The sequence below is a fragment of the Bombus pyrosoma genome, linkage group LG2, assembly GCF_014825855.1.
Source record: "Bombus pyrosoma isolate SC7728 linkage group LG2, ASM1482585v1, whole genome shotgun sequence".
NCBI classification, from domain to species: Eukaryota; Metazoa; Arthropoda; class Insecta; order Hymenoptera; family Apidae; genus Bombus; species Bombus pyrosoma.
In genome coordinates, this window is record NC_057771.1 from 9,818,107 (window position 1) to 9,844,038 (window position 25,932).

The 25,932-nt window shown below is 40.9% G+C and overlaps 2 protein-coding genes across 11 annotated transcripts in view; one reads left to right on the plus strand and one right to left on the minus strand.

Moving 5' to 3' along the window:
• Positions 1–25,932, plus strand: part of LOC122576715 (Down syndrome cell adhesion molecule-like protein Dscam2) — a 172,417-nt gene that overhangs the window by 21,849 nt on the left and 124,636 nt on the right. For 8 of the 10 annotated variants that reach the window (XM_043747413.1, XM_043747456.1, XM_043747392.1 and 5 more), the window contains exons 2-4: positions 15,660–15,821; positions 15,995–16,062; positions 16,242–16,337. The gene's annotated coding sequence lies outside the window, so the exon portion shown is untranslated. Of the gene's footprint in view, positions 1–15,377; positions 15,396–15,659; positions 15,822–15,994; positions 16,063–16,241; positions 16,338–25,932 lie in introns of those variants that run through there. The other 2 variants (XM_043747420.1, XM_043747404.1) reach the window with 2 other exon arrangements.
• On the minus strand, positions 1,973–9,903 carry LOC122576757. Its single transcript, XM_043747494.1, has 3 exons — positions 9,891–9,903; positions 9,554–9,737; positions 1,973–5,424 (listed from the first exon to the last, which is right to left on the minus strand). The coding sequence occupies exon 3, from the start codon at positions 5,367–5,369 to the stop codon at positions 1,983–1,985; it is 3,387 nt and encodes a 1,128-aa protein (XP_043603429.1). The 5' UTR covers positions 5,370–5,424; positions 9,554–9,737; positions 9,891–9,903; the 3' UTR covers positions 1,973–1,982.

Genomic DNA, 25,932 nt, shown 5'->3' on the forward strand with positions numbered 1-25,932 from the left:
GCGCCTGTTTGTTGATCGAAGGGACCCCACCGGTGCAAGGAATGCATTTTGGGAGGTGAGGTAAGTTCGGAACGGCTGCACGCCTGGCTATCCACTGGTCACACTGCTAAACCAGCTGTCTTTTACAACGTTTCGATCGAACGTTTGCTGACCGTTAACCGTGAAAGAATTGGAAACACGGTTAAAAATACTGTGTGATCAATCATGTAACCTTTTCGCATCTGTGCGTCCTTTTTTTTTTTTACTTTTTTATGCTATGTACTTTTTAAAAATTTTGGATATTTTTAAATTTTATATTGTATCTTTCTATATTGAAATTTAAATAACACGTGACTATATCGAAGAGCGTTATAACCGGTGAGGTCAGTCGTCGCGGATAAGAGTGGTACGATTACACGCACGGTAGAGAGAAAGAGGAAACTGCCATTACGAGATCGAGAGGATTATCGTGGTACGAATTGTTTTCTGTATATACGGACGACAGAAATAAACGACATCACATCGTGGACACTCGAATCGTGTCCAACTTCTATTCGACTCTTATATATGGCGATAACGAAATTTTGATTCTCAGTTTCTTCAGCTGCAAGGCACGAGGTTGAAACATCATTTCGGAAAGGAACTTTACGTTTCCGACATCGTTGGGGCAACGTTTGCTATTTCTTGTAAACGACTAGACTATGTAAGATCTTATTGTTTAAATAGTTTAGATAGATAATCAGAGAGGCGCATACAGTTTTAATCGTTTAAAATTTAAAGAAACGGGTATCGTACAGTCGAATATCTCTCGAGTGGTCGTTTTGTCCCTTCCGAAAACGGGAAGAGATCGATTGGCGTATATTTGATATCCGCGGCTTGCGAAACGTTATATCGATATATTTATTTTAATTCTATGTAATGCGTTGGCTGTGTATACGATTGTACTTTTTGTTGCGGGTTATACTGTGTCGACCCTGAGTTGATTGGCTTTCACTGCTCATTGATACTTAAATATCGTAACCGTAGATTTAATCATGCTTGCCTCACAGTTACCATAATTACGCTTCTTTCGTCCTCCTTTTTTATCGTTACCTCTTTTTCCTCACGTTACTCATCATATCTTAACGCGTCTACATATAAATACTTCTATAAATCTTCTTCCCTACCTTTCAACTTTGCTTATACATATATGTATATATATATATATATTTATATATAAAATATTGACTAGCACGATCGCGAAAAATGAAAAACCACCGGTATATCGATACAGTTATATATCGACGACGCCCGAACATCGAGATGGCGTCGCGTAATTCTTTCGTTTCCTTCCCTATCTTGTATCGCTCGTAATTCCTGGACTTGAGCAAAAAGCAAAATTGCGGCATTACGAGAATAATTAAAACGAACAAAGGAGGCTGTTGCTCGAAAGATTAGACACGATCTAGTATACTCTCTTCGGAGGTCGGTCACATTTAAAATAGGAACTTTTTCGATCACACGTTCGTGTCAGTTATACAATTATATTATGTACAATAAAACGTTCCCGAATTGGAACAGTATAACAACGTGGCTTTCAAACGCGGGTTCCCTTTTCTCATTCTGTTCTTTGAAAGAAACAGAATCCGGGAATTTTGATAAATACACCGTACATATGTATGCGATATACGTCGTGATAAGAGTCATCGGACAAGCGAAAAAAGTAGGCCAATACGCGGACGCATTTCTTAGATTCTCGTTCAATGCACGAGAAAAGCGTAGGATGAAAATTCGTCGGCAAATACCCAGGAAATATATGTAGTGAATCGTTTTCACCAAGATAGTACGAGTACGCTAAACGATGAATGAGTTGAACCCTCGACGAGCCACGTATATGAAAAATATATAAACTTTCGCTAACTATTTTCTTACACTTTACGTAGGAACTGATAACACGTGCTCAAATCGCAGACGTAGAAACAAGTTGTAAAATCCATAGGAGTAGATGCGAAGAAGGAAGAGTTTCAAGCAGGACTGAGGGTGAAGGATGCAGTGAGCGCGTTGTTGATTCGCGATTTAACCGGCAGATAGACCAAAGCCGGTGCGAACCGTTTCTCCGAGCTGGATTCCTCTCCAGCTTGCATCGTGTCCTGTTCTTCGATTAAAAATGGCTGCATGATCGTTTTATCAGGATTGGAGTTCATATCCTGTGGCGTTGCGTAGCAAGCTGGTACCTTATGTTTGTTGGCAACGTCTTTCAAAGTTCTGCTAAGCTCGGCGAGCACGCTATCGGTAGGATCGCTGATCGTTTTGTGATCTTTTCTCACGTGCTTCTTAATTCTATTTAAATTGGTCGTCGCGTAACCGCACTGTGCGCACTTATATATACCATGAGGAGTAACTTGGACCGCTGTTTCGTCCTGTTGTTTGTTTCTCATCGGTTCGGGAATGTTTTGATTGGTGGTAGCTTGTGGACTGTTCCTCGTATGGTCCTCCTTCGCTTCCAGATCGAGTTTTTCTTTGGCCTCGTTCAATTTCTCCGCGTCCAGACCTAAATTATTAAGCACAGGGGGTTGAAAATGAGGCAGCAACGTGGGGAATTGGTGCGTCGTGAGGAGATGCTGATGCAACATTTCCGGCTGATGGAAACCTTGGGAGCAAATCGGACATTGAAGCGATTTCTCTCCTTCGTTGTCACGGGAATTCACGTGAGACCTCTCGTGAAGGAAGAGAAACGGTAACACGGTGGTCGTGAAATTGCAATAGGAACAGCGATAGCTTTTCAGCTGTTGATCTTCGGAAGATGACCCCAGTAAATTTGACAGAACTTGATTACCCAAACCAGTGTAGTCGGCAGACTTGATTTGCTGTGAGATTTCAAATCCATTCGGTATCTTCAAATTCGAGCTCTGTTGAGGGTTCTTCGATATTACATTCGCCGTTCTATTCCCTGATTTCGGCGTTGTTTGGTATTGTTGCTCCATCTCGCGCCATTTATCGATGCCTGTTTTCCCATGATCACCCATCAGATGAGCCTTTAACCACTTTATACTACGGAACCTTCTGCTACAGATTGGACAAACCTCTGTAAAGTGGGTGAAATATCTGTGACTCAGATCACCGAGTTGCTCCGGCTTCAAAGCAGCATCGTCCACGTTTGATGCCTCGTGGGTCTCTTGTTTTACCGAACTGGGAGTATTTTCGTCGACTATGCCGTGAGTGTTGTGCTTGTGAACGCGTAAAAAGTATTTGCTGCACAGCTCCTTGTTGCAAATGTTGCATATCACGCCACCGATCTGGGCTCCATTTTCAATTTCAATACCGTGCATTCTTTGCATATGCGTCTTCATGAAGTACTTATTGCATAATTCCTTGTTGCATATCTCGCAATAGCTCGACGTTGGCGTCATCGACGTTACCTTTCTTTCGGTCGGAGTTTGGCTGGTCGAATTCGAATTGGTCGTCGTCGCTGTGGTTGTAGGAGTGTGAGGAATGGTATTCGAAACCGCTGGTTGATGTTCGTCGGCGATATGTTTCCTGAGAGCGTCTTGACTCGCGTAATCTTTTCCACATAGGGCGCAGAACGCTGAGGTTGTAGTTAAGGGTGACTTTTCTTGCGGCGAGGATGTTGAATCTTCTTGGATGGCGCCGTGTTCCGTTATCATATGAATATGCAACGCTGCTCTGGTCTCGCATTCTTTTCCGCACACGTTGCACGATAATCCCTTGGTAGGCTTGAGTCCGTTCAGTTGCAACAGCATCGTCTGCAATTTTTGAAGATCCTCCGAGATCGAATCGTTCCGTTGATCGGATATATCTAGCTCGCACTCTTGCCTAGGCGATTGTTGTTCCTCGCTCTCGTGCATCTTCCGACAGTGAGCTTGATACAGGCCAATCGTCTGGAAACGTATACCACATAACTTGCACTCGTAATCGTCGACGACTCGATCGTTCGATTCCGTGCTACCAGGGTTCTCCGTCACGATCAGATTTAACGGACTGGTCTGCACTTGATGCCAACTGGCCGCTGTGCCTGGATTGCTAGGCGATCTTTCGTTGTCCTGAACGATGATACCGTGCCTCTTCATTTTATGAGTCCGTAGGAAGTACTTATTACAGTACTCTTTACAACATATCTCGCAAAACGCTTCTGGATTTATAACCCCTAAACGGCGAAGTCGATCGGCGCTGAAACCAGACTCTCGTGCCTGTTGAATCGATTGAGGCGATAAATGTCTGGGTGCTGGTACGAACGTTGCATCCTCTTGTTCTATCCCGTATTCTTGCTTAAACAGCGTTTCCATACCGCCGAGACTATCCCTCGACGTATCCCTGTCCTCTTCGTTTTGCGACAAATTGATCTGAGACTCTTGCGACTGATCCAATAATTCAGCGTGCATCTTTTGTTTGTGTTTACGCATCGATTCCTCGTTTTTGAAACGTTTCTGGCAGAGATCACACGCGACGGTCGGCGTAGGTGGTGTCACGGGCAGTTCTAGCTTAACCATGTTACTAGGATAGTTGGTAGGGAACAATGGTCCTGGAATGCTATTGTCGACGGTGCTGGGTCCCGGTGAATCGACGTAGATACCGTGCTTGTTCGCTTTGTGTGTCTTGAGGAAATACTTGTTGCAGAACTCTTTATTGCACAGATCACAGTACGCGTCCGGATTAAAGATCCTGACCGGCGTTGGTCCCAACGAGGGCCTGACGATAGAACCGGAGTCCGTCAATGGGAACGCGGGCATAGGTAAATACTGCGCCAAGGCGCCAGGAAAACCAGAAAGGATTTGCAAGTGGTTAGGTAAAGGTGGAATTTGACTCGTTGGCCCGGGCCAGGATTCTTCGTTCTGCGTCTGCATTTGTGCTTGCGATTGCACGTGTTGCCCGGTGGCTAGCCAGTTTATCGCGAAGTTCTTTACGCTAAGCAAATTAACGGGATTCTCGGATTGGTCCAGTTGCTGAGACGGTTCTTGTTTGATCACGGAATTCGGAGATCTACTTTGACTTTGTTCCGAAATCTGATTCGCGGAACCGTGCTCATTGTCGAGGTGAACGTTCAACGTTTCCTTGTTATCGAAAAACTGACTACAATATTTGCAACGGAATTCGTTATTCAGGTTCTCGTCTCTTATCGATGATTGACTCGGTATGGGTGATTGCGACGACAGCTTACCTTCGCTGTCCTCGTCCTCTTCCTCGTCCTCGTTCGATTCTTCGTGCACACCGGGCATTAACGTCGAGGAGAATCTCACAGGCGTCGTTTGTTTCCGTCTCTTCTTCGGCCCTGTTGAATCCGCGTCGAAACGAAGACGTTTCCTCGCGTCGCGTTCTCCGCAACTCGATCCGTCGCTGTCCAATTCCGCCAATTCCGATATCGTCGTCGTCTCATGCGCCATCGTCGAGGACATTTTGCTTGGACGTGACAGGCCCAATCTCGTACCAGCTTATCGATTACTCGTCGCCCTGTTAAACAAAAATCAAACCGCCCCCCTCTCGTTGTTATTGTTATTTACATTCACGCAGCTTTAGCAATATTGTTCAAACGTCGCCGTATTTTTCTATCGTTGAGTTGGTAACACGAATAATTAAAAAATGCGAGATCGATCGACGTCCCGCTAATATATACGGTGGTATCGATGAATTCATCCATATTCCTGGTTTTGTTCCGTGGGTTCGTTTCTATATGTACTATCGTGATTGCAGTTGGATGATATATACGGATGAAAATAGAATCGCCTAACGAGTGGCAGAGAAAGAAGTACACACGAGTTATAGGCCTTTACCTCGATGAGACACCCTATACGCGAATGGACACAGCTAGAAAAGGGAGACGTTTGGGGAACCTACTATATGACTCATATGTGCGCCCATACTTTAGGGCTGAATTCAGAGGATAGTACGAATATGCATTTCAGAAGCTCCGTAATTACTAATTGAAGTTGACAGACCCATGCCTCCTGTCACGAAATAATGGTCAGGTCATTGAACTGTGCCAGTTTCTGGCTAGTGGTAATGCTCGCGACGAGGGACAATATCGAAACGAGATTAGACGAAAATAAAGAGAATTAAACGATCATAGTACGAAAGTTATAGTAAGAGGAAAAAAATTAGAAAAAACTACAAAAGAAGAAAAAAATATGCCAAAATCAGTATTAAAATTTTCTTACCAATATAAAAATGGATTCTTCGTAAAAGATTAAACGCCACCGATTGAAATCGTCCGAGAAACATTTTTCTCTAGAAACCATCCAATAAACGTCGCTGAATGTAAATAAAACGGCTCCGAAACAATACAATTCCATTGAGTATCACGTGGAACTTTATCGCACATTTTTATCGGAGAAATCGCACGTAAACAGCACTTTCTTGTTGAAACTACACATAGCCACACGTTCGCGCGACGAACAATCGTTTTCGCTGTCTCTCTTTTAAAGACGTCAAGAATGCTGGAAAGACGTTATTGGCACGTGGCATCAAGGAGGGTAGGTAAACCGTGGGGTTACCTCAGGATGGTGTTGGCCAAACGAGCCCTCGAAAGAACGAGCCACTCGATATAAATTTTACGATTTCTACGGAACGTCTCGACCAAACGAGGGGTTAGGAGGAGGGTATTTTTACTCAAGGATATTCGTTCGATCGTGCTGAAACTGTTTGGAGGGACCAAATTGGACTGAAGTTAGGAGATGAGTAGACGAGGGAAACATGGTGAATTCTTGAAAAGAGGCAAAAGGAACAGCTGCCCATGCTACTACGTATGCTCTCGATAGGAAGATCTTTAAAGATCTCGAAGAGGTGTTAATCTATGATGTTCGCCACGCTTACGCCTCTGTGAACTCTCTCAGGTTACTGTTAGGTGCAGACACGGTGCCCTATGAAGGGGATGTCACATCGTTCTCGTCCCTACCACCTTCAGAGAACTATCACACAAATATCCCCCACCATTCTAACAAAGCATCGTTTGCTATATTCCCCAAACAGATGATTTTCGAACTGCTTCGGTCGATTCCGCTCCGATTCGCGGATCAAGAGCCAATCACGTTCCATCGAAGAATTCGACGATTCAATAAAAAGGTGCTTTACGTTTGTGTCATTATCCTGAAGATTTCGCTTTAATCTTTGAGTTACGTTTACGTATAATAGGATGTGATTTATTCTTTGTCACGCCTGAATCTTTTTACATCTAACAATTTGATATTTTTATCTTTTAATTTATGGCCCTCAAAATTTTATTTTATATCTATTACGTCAATACAATTATAATAATTCGGGAGTAATAAATATTATTTGCGATCGTCGTCCCTACGGTTGATCGTAAAAGTCCAGATACATATATCGAACCTTCGAATCGACAACGACGTAGGATCGTTATTCGAAATTTTGGGCGGCCGCCTGTCAGCCTACAGAAATTGGATTACGCGGGGCTTGAAAAACAAGCTGAGATAGAGAAGCGGAGGGTTGCGAAGCAGAACCCGCATTTCTGCGTAACATTTGACGGATTTTCGAAAAATACGCGTAAATACGCCCGTATGGTACGTCGGTGCCCCACTATATCGTGGAAAAGCCTTTGCACCGTTTCTAGCCAAAATTGGATGAATGACATCGAACGAACGGGAATGTTAGGGGAGCGAGGAGAATTTCATAGTTCTCGAAAGGGTGTCGAGAAAAACATGTTGTTAAAGAGTGGAAAGCACAAAAAGGGGAGAGAAGGAAATAACAATCGCGGGTTTTTGATACGAAGGGGCAGTTAGTGAAAGAGGTATTATCGTGGATGCACGTATTCTGCATATGCCTTTCTTCTGTCGCGATTCACTGAAATCGTTTCATAGCGTTGTTGCGTGGGCGTGTTACACGCGGTAAACAACGTTCTAACTTGACAGAATAACGATGCTGCGACAACATATGCCGCGTGCAGTGTACGCGGATGCGTGGTGGTCGCAGCTGACTCTTTACCGACTCGTGAAACGATGGTACGATAAATTATGCGTTTTCGGTGAGGGTTTGCACGGTAATTAATATTGAATGCGATGAATCGATATGATTCGACGAAGCAGCCTATACGAGATTGTTCGGTTAGGATGCTCGATACGTCCCTTCGTATTTTATTATATCTGTTTAACCTGTTTTCGTCGTAATTCGTTTATTGGAAATATACGAGTATTAAGAAAAAAGATGAGCGATGTAAGTATTTATGGAGATATGCGAGATAAGATTATTCGCGCGGTGATCATTGAACTTTTAAAGACAAACCGAACATGAACATCAATAGAAACTGGAATTTCTAGAATCGATAAAATGACGGGGAGGGTAAATTATGGAAGTATCGCGTTGGGTCGTTCGACCATCTCGATTCTCCTAGTGGAAAAAGAAAAGCTCGCGAAGTTTTTGCGTTGGTCGTCGCGTACGTGTGCCCGTTCGAACGGTAACCTGCGTGTGTGCGCGTGAGTGCGTTTATATGTGATTTCAGTAGAGGCCTATTGATCGAGCAGCGAACTTCACTGCTCCGCACACGCGCATAAGTCTGTCCGTAAACAAGACAAATATCATCGCGCCAGTACTGAAAATCTATCCACCCACCCACTCCTCTTTTCTTTAAACATCTAGCACGCTTCGTCTCTCCACTTCGACCTTCTTACGTGATTGACGTCTCTGTAATTGCGATTCACTGACATTCATACGAACTGGTTGCATTTTGCTTCTAAAGTTTCAATAAGGAAATGAATTTGTAAAGAGACACGTAGCTTCATTATACTGTCCAATGAATTACTTCAATTGCACTCATGTAAACTTTTGCAATGTATTTTGTAAAAAATTTGCTTTTTCTTCTCTTTTCAGGGATTTACCTCCAAAAATTAAAAAAAAAAAATTGTTGGCGTGTTCTAAATTGAAAATGTGTTAACAAAATTTGACAATATATGGACGCGGTTGAGTAGGACATTTTCTCTTAAACGAGTCATTGAAAATTAGAAGATAGAAGTATTTTTAAAAAAGGGTTAAACGCGTTCACGTGTCCGAGCTACATTAACTGAGTGACGTGTTATATTCGTATCTCAAATAAGTATGTAAAAGGTGCGTTTCACATAAAAGTGGGGATCGCGGAAAGTTGGATCTGCGCAATGCGTGTCGTCAGATGAACCACGTGGAGTATTCGCATGCAAAAGACGTCGGCGGTTATCGGACGGCCTCTTAGTCTTCGTCGAATGGGCAACGGTGTAGCGTCGTTTCAGAAATTCCATGTTCGAAGTTACTATTTTGTTCTTTTTATTTAGACATTGATAATCTTAGTGAAGTAATCGTACGCGTTTCTACAATCCTTAAGCTGTTTCATGGACGACAAATCGCTGTAAAAATCGCGAAGGTCGAACTTAAGAATGTACACGATGAGTTGCGCACACTGTTGCACACGCGAAGTTTATTTTTCCGTGGAACAGCAGATGGAATGGGAAGAATTTTTCATCTTTGATTCTTTCGTAGAAGATAAGCAATACTCGTATCGGTGACGATAGTAGGAAAAATTGCATGATAATGCATTACAGTAGCCATTCGATTTATTAAAGATACACGATTTCAAGGAAATTTAGAACGTCTTACTTACCGTAATCAGAAGCAATTTGCCCACGTAAAAGAATTCAAAATGTTCACGATTGATTGGTTTCTTGCCATTATCCATTTCTTAATTATAGTGATACGGCGATGAATCCTTTTTAATAAACGAGGCACGAGCTTGCGACTGATAACGACGACGATAACGACGATAACATCACTTTATTCACTGCGCACTGAAACACGAGAAAAACAATAGGAAACGTTTAAAGTGTTGTCTCAAAGGCGTAATCCGAGATTAAGAATTTTCAAAATAGAAGGGGTGAAAAAAAATAACGTTAGCGAGGAATTACGAGAGACGACGATTGCCTGCTGGTCTCTCTACTTACTATTGTTTTGGCCATCGTGCCACGATGGCGGCCATACTTGATATGAGAAAGTATCCCCCACATTGTCCACGGCCATCTACTAATTCCCCCATACACCCCCGCGCTGATTCAACCCCCATCCCCGCTACCGCCTCCATACCCTAGCTTCTAGTCCCCCCAGTGAACTCACCCCTTACTCCCTGCTACCCTCTTTCAAAGTCAGGGACGACGTCTTCTTAAGCTCTTGTTGGCTCCTTACGCCTTCTTCATCTTATTTCTTCTTGCTACAAGATTTAAGCTTTCCCTTGTAAGATCAATGTTCTTTCATATAATTTTTCTATGACGAACGTTTCTGTTTTATCGGCATCTTGACGCGAAATTAACGTTAAGATTAGATATTAAGATCCACATTGCACGCATCTTTGTGCGATATAACGTTCACGTTATTTAGAAACTTTATTGTCATTCTTCATCGTAGAAGATGAAAAGATAAATTTCGCGAATACGTAAGAAAACGGAGGGTGTTTGGAGGAAGGTATCCGTCACTGAGAGCCTTTCTTCGTTAAGGCACTTCCTCCTCTCTCAGACTCACGCACCTGCACACACGTGCGTTAAAAAAGGCGCCCACCCACATGATCGCGCTCACCCACAGACGCGAACATATCCGCGCGTCTCTAAGCTATCACCGTCCTCCTCGCGACTCAGCACGAGCAGTCTTTTACCCCAGTTCACAGTCCTTCCTGCACCCCGAAGGTGGGCTTGGTGAGGGTAAAGGGTCCGAAAGAGAAGGGAGACGAAAGGGAGGAAGAGGGAAGAAAGCGAAGCGGAAAGAGAAAGTGAAGGAAAACGGCGAAAGGGGGTGGGAAAGGGGAAGGGCGCGTGGGGTGGCATTTTTACTGGTCACTCGGAATTCGGTTCTCCCACTACGCGGAATCAGATGACTCTCCCTTCAACCCCTCTGAACTTTCCATTTGCCTCGACCCTGTGTCACCCCACTTCAAGCTCCAACCCAGCGACTACCCTCACGCAGCAAATTAGTTTAGCCTCACGGACAAGTCCGGCCGGGTACGAGCCTCCTCTTAGGAGTTTCCTTCCATTCCACGGGAAATGACGCGCAGAATCTCGTGAGAGACACTCGCACCTACACGAAAGAGATATTTTTTCGAAAAGTACTCAAGGGAGCTCGTTCGATGACGAGCTGATGTTTTTTCTCCATTATTTCCGCACTGCTGTCTCGATATTTTATTGCTAGATTTCAAAAACGAGAATTATGCTCTGAAAGAAAGCGAACAATAGCCATTAGTTCTATTTGTAAATACATATTTCTAAGAAATAAAATAGTTACGCGATTTTTATTCCTCCTATCTTATGTTGAAGCTACACAAAACGTTACGTCAGTTTTGAAGAAGCGATCAAAAAGAAAGTTCTTAAAGAAAAGGACAATATTTATTAGCTTTACTGCTAAATATTGAGATACATATTGGATTAGTACTAATTAAATTAGTACAACTAAGTGATCGCGTATTTTGTCAATACCACCTAATGACAAAATCCGCTATCGCTTAGTTGCCAACCCAATATGTATCTCCAATGAGTAAAATCATTACGCGATTTCTATTTCTTCTGTTCTACGTTAATGTTACATAAAATGTTACGTTCGTTTTGAAAAGGCGATCAAAAATAGAGCTCAACAAGTGTAACGCTTGTATGATAATCCATCACACGCAGTCGGGCTAGATGCGAATAATTTATTGAAACAAGTTGCACTTATCGTGGGCTATAAACATTCATGCGCGCATCGCGTTTGACCACGCGCATCCTTTCCTCTTCCTAAGTGAAACTACTCTGTCGGACACACGATTTACCTTCCAGTATGACCGGGTGCCGTTTTCCTCACAATTTAATCGTGCCCCATCGCGTTCACGGCACGTGTCTAATTGCGGCGCACCTGTCTCGCTGGATGCTTTCTTTCTTTGCCGATCAAAAATCGACAGGATAGTCGAGATCGTGAATAATTTAAAGGATAAATTAGAGCGGCTGGCCAATAACATCCAAGCGTACGCTAGGGTGTTCCGCTTTTGCGGTTGCATACTTGTCACGCGATTTCGGTGCGGTATTGATAATGATAATGAAGTTGCGTCCGTTCGTATTCGCTGCTCGAAATTAATGATATTACTCGAGGAACTTTGCGAGACGTAGACCAATAATTTCGAATCGCATGATGCATTTCAATTGGCAGTCCGCGCCTGTTTCTGCCGGTGCTCGCTTTCCCATCCTGCGATCTACTTCTGTTATTCATAGTTGTTACAGCGGACTATAGACCGGTAATCGTATAGTTGCTTTTGCACAACCATGGAAAAGGGAGGAAAAAAGATGGTCCCTTTGTAAAATTCCCGTGCATTGGATAGTAAAGTGCCACTTATCGATGCATCTAGGTTCGACAACGAATTGCTCTTTGTTCGAAGCGCTCGATAGAGAAGAAGATTCCGGTGCAAATTAGTACGGTGAAAATTAGCCGGCGGATGTGTTTCTCGAGTATGCGTGCGATTCTACATACTCTTTGGTTTGATTCTCTTTCACGTTCTTTTTCTCGTTCCTCCCTCTTGAATAATCGAATCATCGGTGAAAAAAGAACCGGCAAAAAAAGAAACGAGTAGTCGTGTCACAGGACACGCGTCACATGGATGGCCGCAGATCCGACGATTCAATAATGGTCGCTTTTTTTCTTAAGAGTATCGTGTGGATATAGGTTACTGCACAGGGTGATAGTAAAAAAAAAAGAATGTATGTATGTAAAAATTCAGTTCGCCGTGTATTTCTATACTTGTTAGTAACATACGTACTGTCTATAATAAACCATAATATTAATATATTAATTGTGTTTATTTGTAACTTAAATCTCGTGTTTCACTGCATTCATAATTATCTCAATATAATGCAAACGACACATGTTATGGTATATCGCAAGAGATAATACAATTTGCTCGATGATCGGCAAATAAATATTTATTGTAGCTGATACGGGTGCGTAGGTTTCGCGTTAAATAATTTATTTTTTTAAATAGTATCGTCATATAGCCATACCCTGTTTTACGTTTTTCTTCATTTTTTGTACAGCGGTACGATTTGAAACGCAGATGCCTGAAAAACGCAAAGCCGTAAACAGCCGGACAGAGAAAAACTGTAATAAAAAATTTGCTTTTCTTGGTAAAGTTCTAATAAAAGGCAAACGTTCGGCATCGTGAAATATAATCACTGAAAAGCGTCCTGGATCAATTCGGCATTATTAGTTCGAGCCAAAAGAGGGTCGTCCATTACTGGACAGCTGGACAATAGTAGTCCCGTACTCGATTTTTTTGTTTTCTATCCCTGGACAGCGAAGATACGTTATGCAGCCAATTTTGTGTACTCGATATGTATCTTGTATGTATACGTATATACTGTACGGGTATATATAGCAATTGATATCAGATAATTGAAGGAATATTTACTGCAACGAAAACAATATTCTTTCAGCTGCAAAATACTTTCTTGTTGCATTCTTTTTCTTGCAACTACCATTTCATTAAAACAGAAATTCACTTGAAATTTCCAGCGTGCTAACTTTCTATTATCCTATTATCTGTTGAGAGAAGTTAAATAGAAAATAACCTTTACCTTAAATTTACTAACAAAAAACTGTAAAACTCATTAAATCATGCTTTTTTCAACGTGTAATAAATGTACAAATTTTAGAAATTGATGAAACTATACTGACCAACTTCTACTCTAAAATTTGCAAACATTTGAATCGATTTGAAAGTTGAAAGTTGAAAGTTGAAAAATTGTTAATATTTACAAATATTATAGAAAGAGTAGAAAGTGAACATGATACATATATGAAATATAAGATTCCATTTCTTCTGTCTACGATATCAACCTGTAAGTTTACAGTCATATTCACTTTTAATTCCAATAATTACTAACTATAAAATAGACGAAATACATATTTGTGAAATAGACATAGCATCGTCACTTTGTACTGGCGTGATATGAGATTTCGTGTCTGAAATCCCAATTCTGTACTGAAATCAACATGTACTGAAATACCGATCGTTCCAAAAATTGTAGAAGTTTGTTATATTGTATCATCTTTAGAGCTTTGGAGCAGCGACTATAGAAATTATATATGTATTGCAACCTCATTTATCCTTTTAGAGATTTAGGGGCTTTGGTTTTTACATCTTACATCTACTTTTCTCTATTTGATAGCATAAATAGAAATTATGTATATTTAATCAGATATACCCAATGCATTTTTGTGTCATATATCTCGGAGATTTTACAGCCACCTTACCATTTTATTATCGTTCCCAACGTTACCGATTCAGCACAGAATGAGGTTACGACATTTATAGTCATTGAAACATACTAAAATGAAATTTTAATGTGAAATTACGTATTTAAGTATGGTATAAAATATTTTACAAGACTATTTGAAATACTTCGAACATTTAGTCAGTATTCAATAAAGTGAAATAAACCGTTAATTTAATTATTACGAATTAATGGTACAACTGCTTTAAATTAACACTATAATTGTTAAAAATTAAGAACAATTTTGATGATCCAGCATGATATTTTATAACAATTTACCAACTTTCTTAACTTAATTCTAAGCATATACAATTGTTCAACAATTAATTACGTAAATATAATATGTTGTTATACACGTAAGTTCGTTTTACTTCCTGATATAAGATTATGTAAAAGTAATGGAAATTTTAGAATTTATATATTAATTAATGGCAAAGTAAAAAATGATAGTAAATTATTTCCAATTTAAAAAGTTTCTCTTTGCATAATAGTTTTGCTACCAATTCTCAAAGACTATTCCAAATTGTTAATATTAATAATTTCTAAAAGTGACATTTGTTTTTATAGAGATATCCATAAAATAGCACAGAAAATCTTTTTCATGTTTTTTCATCTATTAAAATGTTTGGATTACTTCAATATATTTATTAATAATGAAATAAATAATTAATTAATATACTATAATCTTATTTTTACTAATACCTTACTATAGTTAATAATATCAGCTACACTTGTGTAATATAAAAGTTTTTCATTATGAACATAATTTTATTCTCTATGAACATTGTTTTAAGCATACCTTCTATTCTTCAATTTCATCAGTTTGACTATTTGAATACACTAAATTTGCGCGCTTTCGTATGTAGGAAAATCGGACGCTCCTATTGGCACAGTGTGTTGCGAAGTCAAATCGGACGTTCCTATTGGTGCAGAATATTGTCAAATGAAATTGAGCGTTCCTATTGGTGCAATCTATCGTCGAAATAAAGCGTGCGTTCTCATTGGCGCGAAGAATTGTAAAGTTGTAGTTTGGTGGTGAAACGTGACGTGGGGTGACACTCTACTGTTGAAAGTTACGGAGGGAAAATTCGTCGCGCTGCCTTGTCATTATTAGCACTTTCATTTCAACTTTATCAACATTTCTACACCTCTATCTGCTTCGTTTAAACAGTACGTTTTTATTTAATCGCTTATAGATTATCATTTTAATAAAATTGAGTAGTTTTTCGAAATTTTCTTTTTAACTATCATCGTTGACCGAATATTTGACTGGTTTCATCATCGATAACTCATATTACCGGACTTTAAGGCAAAATTTGGATTCTATTTTTGCTTTATTGCACTGTAATTTGTTTTATTATTATAATATCATTGCGTTTGTCATGCATTTATTTGATATATTATATTTGATATTGTTGGTTTTCTTTTGTACAGATTATTGGCTGATCACGTGATTGAAAGAATAGGGGTTCACGCCATAGACGCCACAGGCGATTAATAATCGATAATTCGAAGAGATACGAAATAGACGCCATACATGTTTATCAATAAATCGGGTCTTTGATTTCTCATGCAGATTTGGCAATGATTGAGCATGTAAGAATCTTTATATATCGTGTTCCAATTAATTTAATTCTTTGTCCTTTGCTTTAATTATTATTAATTAAAGAATAATATTCATCACTTTATTTTCAAAATAAATTATTCATGTAAAAAAATTATTCGCACATATATATCGTTTATATATAATAATTCATATTTTGTTAAAGGTTTATCAGTTCTTCCTCTTCCTCCTGTTTCCTGAAAAGGAGCTAGCGGGGCTTCAAAAGCGAAGAATGTAAGTAATTTTATAATCTGTACCTCATTTAATTCTATTCCTTGTATTTAAATTTGTCATTCTTGAATTGAATATTGTCATTATAACTTTAATAGAGATTAACTTTCTACTACTTTAAATTTTTCAAATAATTAACATTATCTTTAAGAACAAGTTATAATATCCATGTTTTGTTATAGTTTCCTTTTATGGGATTACATGGATCCTCCTTGATGATGACCTTCACGACGACTTTTCCTGGGCAGCATCGATGACTACGTTCCTCGCATCTTATCGTGAGTCGCACAATAGTACTTATTCCATTCGCTATAAATTTAAATAATAAAAAATTAATTCACACAAATATCATTTCAATCACAATCTGTAAAAACAAAGATTCGTAATTCAATATAGCGAATCACAGATATTAGTGTTTTAATTTTGTTGTTAAATTATGATAAATGGTACCAAATTTCGTACCATCTATAATTTCTCTGAAAAACAGACACAGTCTTTGAATATTTTTGATTGAAATTGATATTTATTTTAATTGTGTTATACGCAATGATCGTTAGCCTTCGTCAATCGATTTCAGGAAAATGGTACGTAATATTAGAGTGTGCAAGTTGTGTGCCAAACTCGGGTGTCGGAGGCGTCCCGGGATGTTTTCTCTAGTGTAGGTCCTTGCGCCCAAGTATTATATGTGAGAATCGTGGAGTTAATGTGTTGGTGTGCCTGTTTTGCCATTTTTAAATATAGGGCTAGATAGGATAGGTAGTATACTTTTTGGTATGCCTGTTTATTAATTATAAGTAGGTAGGGCCGGGCAGGCTGGCACAGTCTCTGGTCGGGTAGGCGCGTTTTCGTATGTCCAACCTGTTTCAGGGAATTTCATTCGAAAAGTCGACGGCAAAGCTGGCACGAATGGAACATGCCATCGTCTTTGGCTTTGCCCATCGATTTTTTGAATTCCGCGGTCGTGGTCGCGAGTAGATTTCTACACGAACTTTTATTTATTGCTCGAGCATGTACATGAGAACGGACAGCGATCGCTACGATCGTTGTTCATCCATGTGCGCTTGGTTCAGATTCCGCGATTTACATTTTTATTTCATCTTTGTAAGTTATTTTTTAGTTTGCGATTTAGAAAGTCTCGGGCCTGGATATAAGTTTCAGCGGGCATTGCGCTCAAAGAAAGAAGAAGCTACGAGCCGAAGAGGCCTGGCAAACTGCCATTCAAGAGGGCTACTACTACTGACTACCCATCTTCTGGGTCATCCAGAGCATGGGAAGTCATTCATGTTACCACTTTTGTCACTGTGCTCGCCTTTAGTATTTGTAGTAGTATTAGTTGTGATTTGTTTATTAGCCGACGTACATGTCGGTCCATTGTCATCTTCGGTTTGGATTAGTGTTGCGATGAAAAAAAGACTAACACGTTTGCTTTAGTGTTACGAATTATAAGATGTCGCGATTATGCAATTTATCGTGCATAAATCAAAATTCATTCGCGATTATCGTTTATTTCCAAGAATCTTGCATAGAAAATGTTGTGTGAACGTAATTCGATGTGAATTCGACTCGTCGCATTGACAAGAGAAATGATCATTTTGTCTTTCTAAAAACAAGTTAAATAGTTTTAATTCCAACCAATCTTCACATACTGCTGTGCTAAATTGTATCGATAATATCGCATGTGACAAGATAATGGTAAAGCAGTCACGTAACTCCCAAAATCGTGTAACAACTGAAAAGATTTGTACGTTAGACGTATTCTCTATTTTATTATACAGTACGATTCTATATCTGGTTCGTGGTCTCGTTTATGATGTTAGATTTATCTTGTGTCTTATCTATGCTGATAGGTATATTCTGCCCTCCGCGTCAGTGGTCTTTGCTTTTTCTGATACTGTGCAAATATAACGTGTATCGATATAGCAGGGACCTTTTGTAGGTAACAGGTGCGATCATAACTTCGGCCGATAAAATTTCCGCGCCTCTTATTGCCATTATTTATTCGAAGTGTAAAATATTGAAAGGAAAGGTTGTGAAAAGAGAAATTCAATTAATACTGAACATAAGAAGATCTTTAAGCTGTTCTAAATGTAATAAATAGTTAAAATATTTTTCTTTGCACCTTATCTATTATTCTTTTTTATTTATCGAGATTAAAAATACCTACGTAATAATTTACCTTCTTACACATAAATTCCTCTCGTAATATCGTCTAACTTAATACGAATTTTTACTAAAATCTTAACAAATCAAAATTCAACCGTCTATATATTTCTGGAACATGATGTTTACAGTAGTTCAATGAAATCATAACGAAACCGCTTCAGGGCAAAGTAAGCGCAATCTCGACGTTTGTTCTTGTCGTGGGTAAGGCCATAAATCAGTCAAAATGCACGATATCGCTGAATCTGTTGCGTGAAAGGGTGGAAAACAATGAACCTTCCTAGGACAAGAGAGAGTACCGTTACTTGATCCAGTTACTGACGGCGTTCCTTGAATGATCAAGGGGTTAGGATCGTCACGTACACGATGCAGAGATGATGCCTTTTTTCTGACAAGGGCGACAAGGACAAAAAGAAAAAAGGGCTCGAGCGTGCTTTCATGGGCACACTAAAATATTCATTGTCTGAAAATGGGCGTTTGTTAGAGTGTGTATAGTCGGCCTGTGCCTCAAGTGGCGAGAGGTCTGAAATACAGCACGGCCGAGTAGGTGTGGAGGCGTTCCTATTATATCTCAAGGCACGAATCCGCTCGAGACTGGGGTTCACAACCCTACAGAAATTCAATATCTTGTTACGTGGACGCGTAATGGGTGTTCTTTCGATCGGTCGATGATGCCCACGACGACGAGTTCAAAGTCGAGTACGATTGAGCTTCGTGATTGGGGAAATTCATTCTGGATATATTTTTTTTAGAGCTCACTACCACTTACATTTGCGCTGGACAATTTTTTTTTAATGATAGCGTCGTTCGATAGCCCGCTCGTGGTAATTTATACATTATTAGAAAGGACTTTATAAAATTGGTCGTTCACACGGGATGATAATTAGAATCGTTGGGAATTCTTTTAATTATGCTCACTGAGAGATATAGTAGATACCAAACGCAATCGGAATTGTACATAACGTTCATTGGCACGCGAGCTATCGATGCAGCAATATTATCAGCGCAATCGAATTAAGCTGCCTTTATTATCTTTCGTCTGGGAATTGATCTCCCGGTTCGCTCCATATTTCGATGGAATTTTTCCGAGACGTACGAATTACCAGTGGACTGACGAATTTGCGATTTATTTTCTCGAATATTTAACGTTCTGCATATAGAATGTTATTAAACGAAGCGGATATGAATCGCCGTGACATTTTAAATCGCGCGATATGTTCGTTTTATTTGCGACCGTGCCCTCGCGTGAAAAGTTTTAAAATCTTGAAACAAGCAAATGAAGTCAGGTCAGGAAGTAGAACACGGTTTATAAAGCAAATAAGTCCCGGCGGAGGTAGTTGAAAATTTCCAAACAGCCGAGTTAAAAATTCCAAGTTTTCATGGCAGCCGAATATCTGGTGACATGGCACGCTTGAATATAATCTCGGCTCTAGCACGACAGAGCTTACAAACGCCAGAGGGTGGCGTGAAACTAAGGTTGACTAGGACTAAAAAGGGTTACCTCTGATACGACGTGGCGACCAAGCTTCCTCACGATGAAGCACGTTGTTTCCTCCGAAGAATATGGATTTTATGCATGAATAAAGAGACGAGGAGTCGATGCACCCTTCGCTTAAACAATTTCCCTTACCCGTATGTCTTCGGACGACTAATTCGGCTACATTGCGCCGCTGTCACCACTACCGCTACACACGGCCAACGATGACGTTGCAGCCGCACCTGCATCCGCGAATTTGCATGCATAAGCACGACAATCCGCGTGTTTGCTCGTGTCGCATATTCGATGTAGACCGTATCGTCGATGCCGCTATCGCAACATTTTTTATTCCGTTCCCGTGTACACATCTTTAAATATTTTTGGAATACTGCTTGAGGCTGCATAATTTCCCGCTTGCCTTTCCAGACTACCAGATTGCAATAGAATCACGTCTCTATATAAAATAGACGTGGTTGAAACAAAATTGTTATATTCACTTGAAACTTTCTCTATACGTAAGTGTACGTTTAGTTTCGTTTCTCGAAGATTAAGACGAATATATATATATATGTGAATGCATGTACGGGAAACCAAACCGTGACGAAAAATATTTTCTCGATCACATAATGCCAGGGCAATAACGCGGTGAGACGCGAGTCGTATAATTGTAATCGATGACAGCGAGTAACCCGGTCCGGCAATTAAACCCGAAACGGCTACGAATTCTGACGGAGCGATGAGAATTTATTAAAGCAACGATAATTGCGTTCAGTCCGATGGCAAGCGCGCGCGATCCTTCTCAAATTGGAAATCCGCGCCCGGGGCGACGTCAGTGACGAGTCGCGTTTCGTAAAAAACGTTCGCTTTTAACGAGATTTTAACTCGAACGTCGAATCGTAAACGGTATCTAACCGTGTCACGTTTTCTTCGATCTATTTTTTTTTTTCTTTACGATCCCCTGTGAAATATAGGCGCATGCAGGAGCAGAAGCGAGAGTCGATCCCGATAGATTCGTCGCATCTTGAAGGATTTTTTTGGCCGCGAATACCGTCGACGACAGCAGCTAGATCAAACCGGCGTTCGTCTAGCGTGCCGATTCGATTGATTTCCGATTCAGACGAGACTCCTTTTCTACCTTTGGATAAACTATGGATACCCGGTGCGGGCGAAACGACGTACAGGGCTAGGTGAGAGACACGCGCAAGCTAAGAGCCGGGGTGAGTTAGATAGATGAACAGAGAGACATAGACAGGAAGCGAGAGGGAAACAGAGGGCGGGAAAGGGATTCGAGGTGAATCTACTCGGCGCAGTGTGTACCTTCTATTCAGAATCATGCGGCATGGCTCGTAAATGGAATAATCAGTGACACGAGGGAACATGGAATACGCTGTTGTCCCGGTTCTACCCCTCCGCTCCGGTTTCCCTAACCTCCTGCTTTCCTCTTTGCTTCTTCCTCTTTCCACCGATGTCGTTGTGTCAGCTATCACCCCCCTCCCACTATGGAAACCATCCCCCTTGGTAGTTGCGGTGATGAATAATCCTCAGATCCACGGCGAGACGGCGAGTTGCCGAGGTTAACAAGTGAAAACGTCAACGGAGGATACGACGCGAACGAAGGCAGGGAGAGACGCCGCATGGCGTGCTGTTTTCCTCGTTTTATCATGGCTGAACGGTGACGAAATTCAATTCTCGTCGTGTGGCTGGCCCATTCGTGGCTTATTCTTCGCAGCAACGAAAGGCCGAAATGAATGACTCTCTGGGTCGAGATTATCCGGGACGTTGAGTCGCGAAGCAGCGAACCCGGCCGACTCGCTTGAATTCCATTGTGATTCGGTTCGAGGATCTCGATATTGTTTCGCGGTCGGTTTCGTTTCCCTCTATTTCTACGCGACGGGAAATTGTCGTGAAACGTTGCCTTGAAGAATTTTTTCTGACTGCTCGTTTGTCGTCGTACTATTCGTCGGTAGAAATATACAAATTTCTAACTTCTTCCGGGAAAGTTTAGATTTTTCTACGAGTATTGAAACGCACAGCGCACGAGCTCGTTTCGATGTATCGTTAATGGTTTGCAATTTGAAGAATTATTCGTCGCTTGTAATTTGAACGTTCGTCTAGGTGTCGCCTGTAATCACCAAATTCGAGTCGACGCTGCCTGTAATCTGCAGATTCGCTCTTATCGAGCATCGTCATAATTTCTAAATATTCGGTTGCTCGGGTTATCGCATTTGATCAAATTTGTCATCGGAACTTGGCCCGCCAGTTTCTATTGCGCGTTGCGAAAACAATTTTTCTTCGTAATCTGCTTTCGGCGCGTGTCAAGACGACGATGATCTATGAGAAAGAGATATTTATCGTGGATTCGTGCCCTCATCAAGTGGGTGACGGCAATTTCTGGAAAATGAAACGCAAAATCTCTCGCGACTTATCGGTAGATGATATTGCCGCGTTAGTGGAATGGAACAGGGATGGAAGAAAAACGACTAAAAGGAAAAATGGAGGACGAAAAAGGTTGAAAGCGAGAGAAATAGGCAGGAAGATGGAAAGGGATGGAGATAAAACGGTAACGAAGATAGCGGGAGAAGAAGGAACGACCCCAAAGGAGAGGTTGAACCGATGGTACTTCCAGACGTAAATTGCAAATGTTCCGGGGAACCGAATAATCGGATAATCAGCCAGACTGTTCTGTCTCCGTTTGCAATTTCCAATATCTGGCTTCCTCGAGACATCGACCTATAGATCAACGATAACTTATTGTTGGAATAAAAAATACTCGCTCTACTACGCATGCATTTAAAACTCTTTATTGTCTGCATAGAAAAGGATTTCTCTTTTGTTGACGGTCGTTGTATTTTCTTCTCGTGTTTCCTTTTATTTCGCAAGGCATTATTGTTCCGCGTCTAGACGCACGATAACTTTTGTGAATCCGATGCGATCGTTTTAAACGGCTGCGAAAATATTTTTGTTTCTCATTAATAATACCGTTCCCCGTGCGATCTATCTGGGGATTCGACGCAGCGTGTTTGAAAAATGCGAACCGCTTATAATCGAGATTGGAAACGATTAATCCATCTCTTTTTTTCTCTAAAAAATAGTACCGTTATTGAATGGATCTGTCACCATAGTTCGCTTCGTTCAATATCGTAAGCCACAGACCGCACACCACTGACCGAGTACCAGAAGTCTATACTAACTTTGCTCGTAACAAGACGGTTGATTGGTTGCTTGTATCTGTACTTAAATTCAATTTCCCTACCTTCTTCGTAGTTACTATTTCGGTGGAATACAGAACACTCCTACGATCGATTCGTTCAACTTTCTTACAAAATAATTTAATAACTTGATCGACCACAAACACGGATCCGTTTGTCCGTCGATTTCTCTTCAAGTTTCCGTCCGAAAAAGTTTGAATAAACCGCTAGGAAAAATAATCGTGAAAAGACATAAAATCTTCCGTATGTTGTTCTTGTTAAAGTTCATCAAAATCGATACGTGTACGTAGTTGGTAGCGTGTGTATATTACATGCCGCGTTAGACGCGAACGTGACGTGACGACAGCCCCAGAAATCGAACAGAGCGCTGATAACTGGTAGCTATTAGCGATAACAACTTCTGACCGGAAGAATCGTTTTGCATAGTAAGGCTACCCCATCGTACAGTTTCACGTAAACTTCTCTCGTCCGTCTGTCTCTCCGTTTCGTCCAACTTCTCAGCATAAGCAGTTCCTCGTGATTGTCTGGCCGCACTTTCTTTGTCTACTTTTTATCAAACTAGCAGGCAAGTGGGAACAAATGACAGTACCAAGAAACCATACATTGTACCGCGGCGATGTTACGTTGGACGATCTGTTTCGCGAAAGTCTCTTTCTGATTGCAACAAGAAAGGTGATTCAGCGTCGCTTAAAGGCATTTTGGAAGATTTCAGCGGTTTTTCCCGAACGTCGATCGATTTTATCCGGAGAAATTTAAAACAATATTTCCTCAGGCAGCACGAACGAAAAGGAAACGCGGTAAGTTCCATTCTTCGTGTCCGTGAACGTGTATCTATCGTCTTGGAGATATTTCAAAATTCTTACATGGCGAGAAAAGGATGAAAACACGTGTGATTCGGTTTAACCTTGTGTTTCAAAGACTTTTATAGGATGAAGGAAACTAGGACGTCAGTATTTTAGAAGTCGTGGAAAATTGATGTTGAAGTGCCTGCAAACTAGTTATAGATATTATATTTGAATCGAGAAATAGGTAGGATATTTGTGATCGTATGGGAATATTGACAACGTGTTGACAGCGAACGTCGGGCAGAAATACAGTGTTTGTAATTGATAAAACGCGTCGATGGTACTTTGGACAGTTATAAAATTCAGAATCCGACTTGTTTATCTCTTGTCAGAATTAGTATGCAAATAATTACAAGTAATAAATTTGTTATGACTGTTATAAATTTAACCGCAGAATTGCTGCCTTTGGAATATGGCAAGGGCTTGACTACGCAGATCTCAAAGGATGGGGCTGTAACGTTGCACAGCCGGAAGTGCTCTCGAGGTCCCTTACAACCGGGAACTGCGGTCACGGTAAACGGTACGATGTTATCAAGGGCCAAACATAATCGATAATCGAAGTAGCCTTTTCGATGGTCCCTATGTACGCGGAGAGTCCTGTAAATCTTCCTTTTTCTTTGTCGTGGGTAAAAGAAGCTAGAGCCGAATGGATTGTCAAAAGGAAGTGAAAGGTAACCGATGAGCCTTTAAAAGGTTTTAAGAGAGAAGATTCGTCTTGGAGACCCTCCTCTTTGAACAAGTGTAACCCGTTATGAATATTTAACGTGATCACTCTGAAGACAAGTGGCAGATAGGAATAATCAGTTCAGGACTCGATTGCATTGTTAGTCGATTTTAATAAGCTGCATTACGGCTTTATCCATTTAAATCAGAAGCAAAGGAGTAACCGGTCTGTTTTCTTATATTCATGCAAGCCCGGCAGTCGGGCGGAAATTCCCATGCGGTACGTAAGCTATCATGATCTCAAGTTTCTAATTACCAGATGCTATCCCGTGCTACCGGAGCAACTTGCGATTATGCCATCGCAATAATCGTTTAAAAGTTGTATAGGATACGCTTAAAACTATCCACGTTAATGAAATTGCCTACACCTAAGGACTTGTGTATATTGACTTTAAAATGCTGGAAAATAGCGCACGTTGGTATAAAAGTTGTACGCGAACAAAATGATATCGAGCTTGAATCATAATCCAATGAAAAACAGTGTCGTCAGTGGATTCAATTCGAAGATACTTTTTTTTCGTTAATGACAGGTTCGCGTGAGCTTCGCCCTGATACATTCGTCAGATTTAACTTTAAACACGTTCGATCGTGCGAGGCTGACCGACCGACTTTCGATAATTTCATGAAACAACGCCTCTCGGATGCTGAAGCACCATAGCTGCAGCCCGATAATTAATTGCCATTCCAGCGATCGCATTTGCGTCACTACTTACCTGAAAGCGTCATTAGCCTGAAAATTCCTGTTTATCAACTAGATGTTTCGATACCACACGGTATAACGTTTCATTATTATCGTGAAATGGAAACCCGAGGCCCTCCTCATCAACCGGTGAAAGGACATTCTTCGCGGTTCGCGTTTTTACCTGTGTTCCGTTACTCTTTTTGATATCTTTGTCTCCCTTTCTTCATCCTCGTCTTTCTTTGTCCCCGCGGCTCCGCATCCTCGTTCACAAGCTTTCCTTTCGTCGTCTCTTTCGGTTACGGGCGACCAACTCTACTATTCTTTCGCGTTTCTTCCCTACGCTTTGCTGTCTCAACTGGTGCAATTTGCTTCTCCTTCGTTCCCTCTCTCTCTCTTTCTCTCTTTTCTTCTGTTTTGTACATCCCTCCCCTTTTCTATTCGGCCTTCTTCAGACAATGAAAAGCCCTCGCTCAGAAGTAAACGGGAAACGATAGGGAATACCACGACGATAATTGCTAGAGATTTCGCTTTTATCGCGATCAAAAGTAGATCTGAACGCGGTTGAATTTTAATCTCGAGCCTCTGTTCCGGCACACTTTTTTTTTACCTCTGCGGATCGATCGAAAAAATTGCCCTAGCGTTGCCATCTTCTGTAGCGCTTTTGACGCTCGATATAACGAACCTTGGTTTTTCGCACGATCAAACCCGCGTCTCTTCTTGTCCTGCATTTTCTAACTCGTTTTCGAAATATCGATCGTCTTCATCGACGTCCATTAA

Coding starts and splice junctions, on each gene's coding strand:
- LOC122576757 (XM_043747494.1), bottom strand. CDS start 5,369: ATGTCCTCGACGATGGCGCATGAGACGACGACGATATCGGAATTGGCG.